The 1819-nt window shown below is 39.3% G+C and overlaps 1 protein-coding gene across 1 annotated transcript; it reads right to left on the reverse strand.

The window, feature by feature from the left end:
* Positions 1 to 948: 948 nt before the first annotated feature.
* LOC106874016 (uncharacterized) lies at positions 949 to 1569 on the reverse strand. Its single transcript, XM_014921575.2, has one exon. It carries the CDS (start codon positions 1567 to 1569, stop codon positions 949 to 951), a length of 621 nt encoding a protein of 206 aa, XP_014777061.2.
* Between the last annotated feature and the right edge of the window lie 250 nt (positions 1570 to 1819).

The following is a 1819-nucleotide window of genomic DNA, read 5'->3' on the forward strand; positions in this document are numbered from 1 at the left end:
CGTTGCAACGTTTTGGTCAAAGGTTTGCTTGACCAGAGAAGATTTGTAGCTAAAGAAACAATTTTGTTTTTACAGGAACATGTATGGCTGTCTGGTTAAGAAGCTCGCTTTGCAACTCTGTGGTTTCGTGTTCAGGCTTCTTGCGCAGCACCTTGGATAAGTGTCTTGAACTAGCTCCCGGCCGACCAATGCCTTGTAAGTGACTTTGATAGGTGGAAAATGAGTGAAAGCCCGTCTCATATACGTGTGTGTGTGTGTGTGTGTGTGTGTGTGTGTGTGTGTGTGTGTGTGTGTGTGTGTGTGTGTGTGTGTGTGTGTGTGTGTGTGCGTGCGTGTGTGTGTGTAGTAGTAGGAATATATATTCAGTACCAGGTGTTGATGTGGCTGCGTGTATATTATTACAAGAGTTCATATAAAGATGAAGAATAAATTCAAGAACTATATATTTACTATATAAAAATATACTTTATTTACTAGTCGATGATGATACTTAATCAAAATGTAGAATCTAGTTGAATGAAGTAATCTATGCAAGAAAGTTCAGAGATAGGAAATATAGAAATAACAGCAAGGGGTGGCTTTCAGTCATGTGGCGTAGAGAAATAGTCGGACATAGCAATGACGTGAATGGCTCTAAGTCTAATTGACTAAGAAGCGAAGAGCAGAGTTAACAAGCTGTTTTTATTAATGGAACGCTAGACATTCTAGAAACTTCCAAGAGAAATGCTAAGCTTCTTGAATAATTAAGAATCACGTCTCATAACACAGATGCTTCGAGAAATTAGTAAAGGGAGGTTACTCTATAATCCTTTTTGCAAGGGAGATCATTTGACTCTTCAGCTACATAGACCACTACACACCCCTAGGCAGAGGTAGCGTTATACAATAACGAAAATAACAAAAATGTATACATCATAAAATGTCAAACTATAGAAATAATATCACAGTTCAAATGTAATAAATGTTTGTTAAATTCTTGGGCCAATGCACGCGTCTACCGCTTTTAGTAGTCAGAGTTTGTGAAGTGTGTAAAGGGCCCATTTGTAATGCTGTATGTGTGTTGTCTGTAGTGGGGTTGAAAATAGTGTTTTCAATGTGAGCCCCTTTTAGTCTATCAACAGAAATAGTGTCTTTACGACCGTTAAGGTCTAAGGTGAAAACTTCATCTGTACAAGAAAGCACACGAAAGGCTCCTGAATACGGTGCTGCTAACGGATGTTTAACGGCATCGTTGCGAACAAAAGCATGAGTCCAGGAAGAATAGTCCTTAGGCAAATATGTTTTAATGTCTTGTTTTCTGATGTTCATATGTGGTAACTTTGACATATAATCACGCAAACATTCAACGAAATTTGTAGTGTCGATCTCTTGCGTGTTTGCAAGAACAATCATCTGACCAGGCAGCGTCAAGGAAAAACGATAAAGTAATTCTGCAGGAGAATATCCAATATCTTCTTTGATAGAAGAGCGGAGTCCCGAGAGGACAATAGGAAGAAATTCAATCCATCGAGATGAATCAGCAGAAGCAGACAACGCAGCTTTAAGCTGTCGATGAAATCTTTTGATCATACCGTTCGAAGGTGGTGGGTAACTGGTGGAATGGATGCGTATACTTCCTAAAATCTTGGTTAGTTCTTATAAAAGCTTAGCTTCAAATTGATGTCCACGATCTGTTGTTATTTTTACAGGTGTTCCGAAACGAGAGATCCATCCTGTGACTAAAGCTTGTGCCACAGTTAGAGAAGAGATGTCTATGAGGGGAATGACTTCTGGCCGGCGGGAAAAACGATCAATACAGGTTAATAAAAACGTGTAGCCC

Source organism: Octopus bimaculoides, chromosome 4 (assembly GCF_046866305.1).
Source record: "Octopus bimaculoides isolate indiv1 chromosome 4, ASM4686630v1, whole genome shotgun sequence".
NCBI classification, from domain to species: Eukaryota; Metazoa; Mollusca; class Cephalopoda; order Octopoda; family Octopodidae; genus Octopus; species Octopus bimaculoides.

What these genes read in the sequence shown, in the direction of transcription:
- LOC106874016 (XM_014921575.2), bottom strand. Translation starts at nt 1,569, where the DNA reads ATGATCAAAAGATTTCATCGACAGCTTAAAGCTGCGTTGTCTGCTTCT.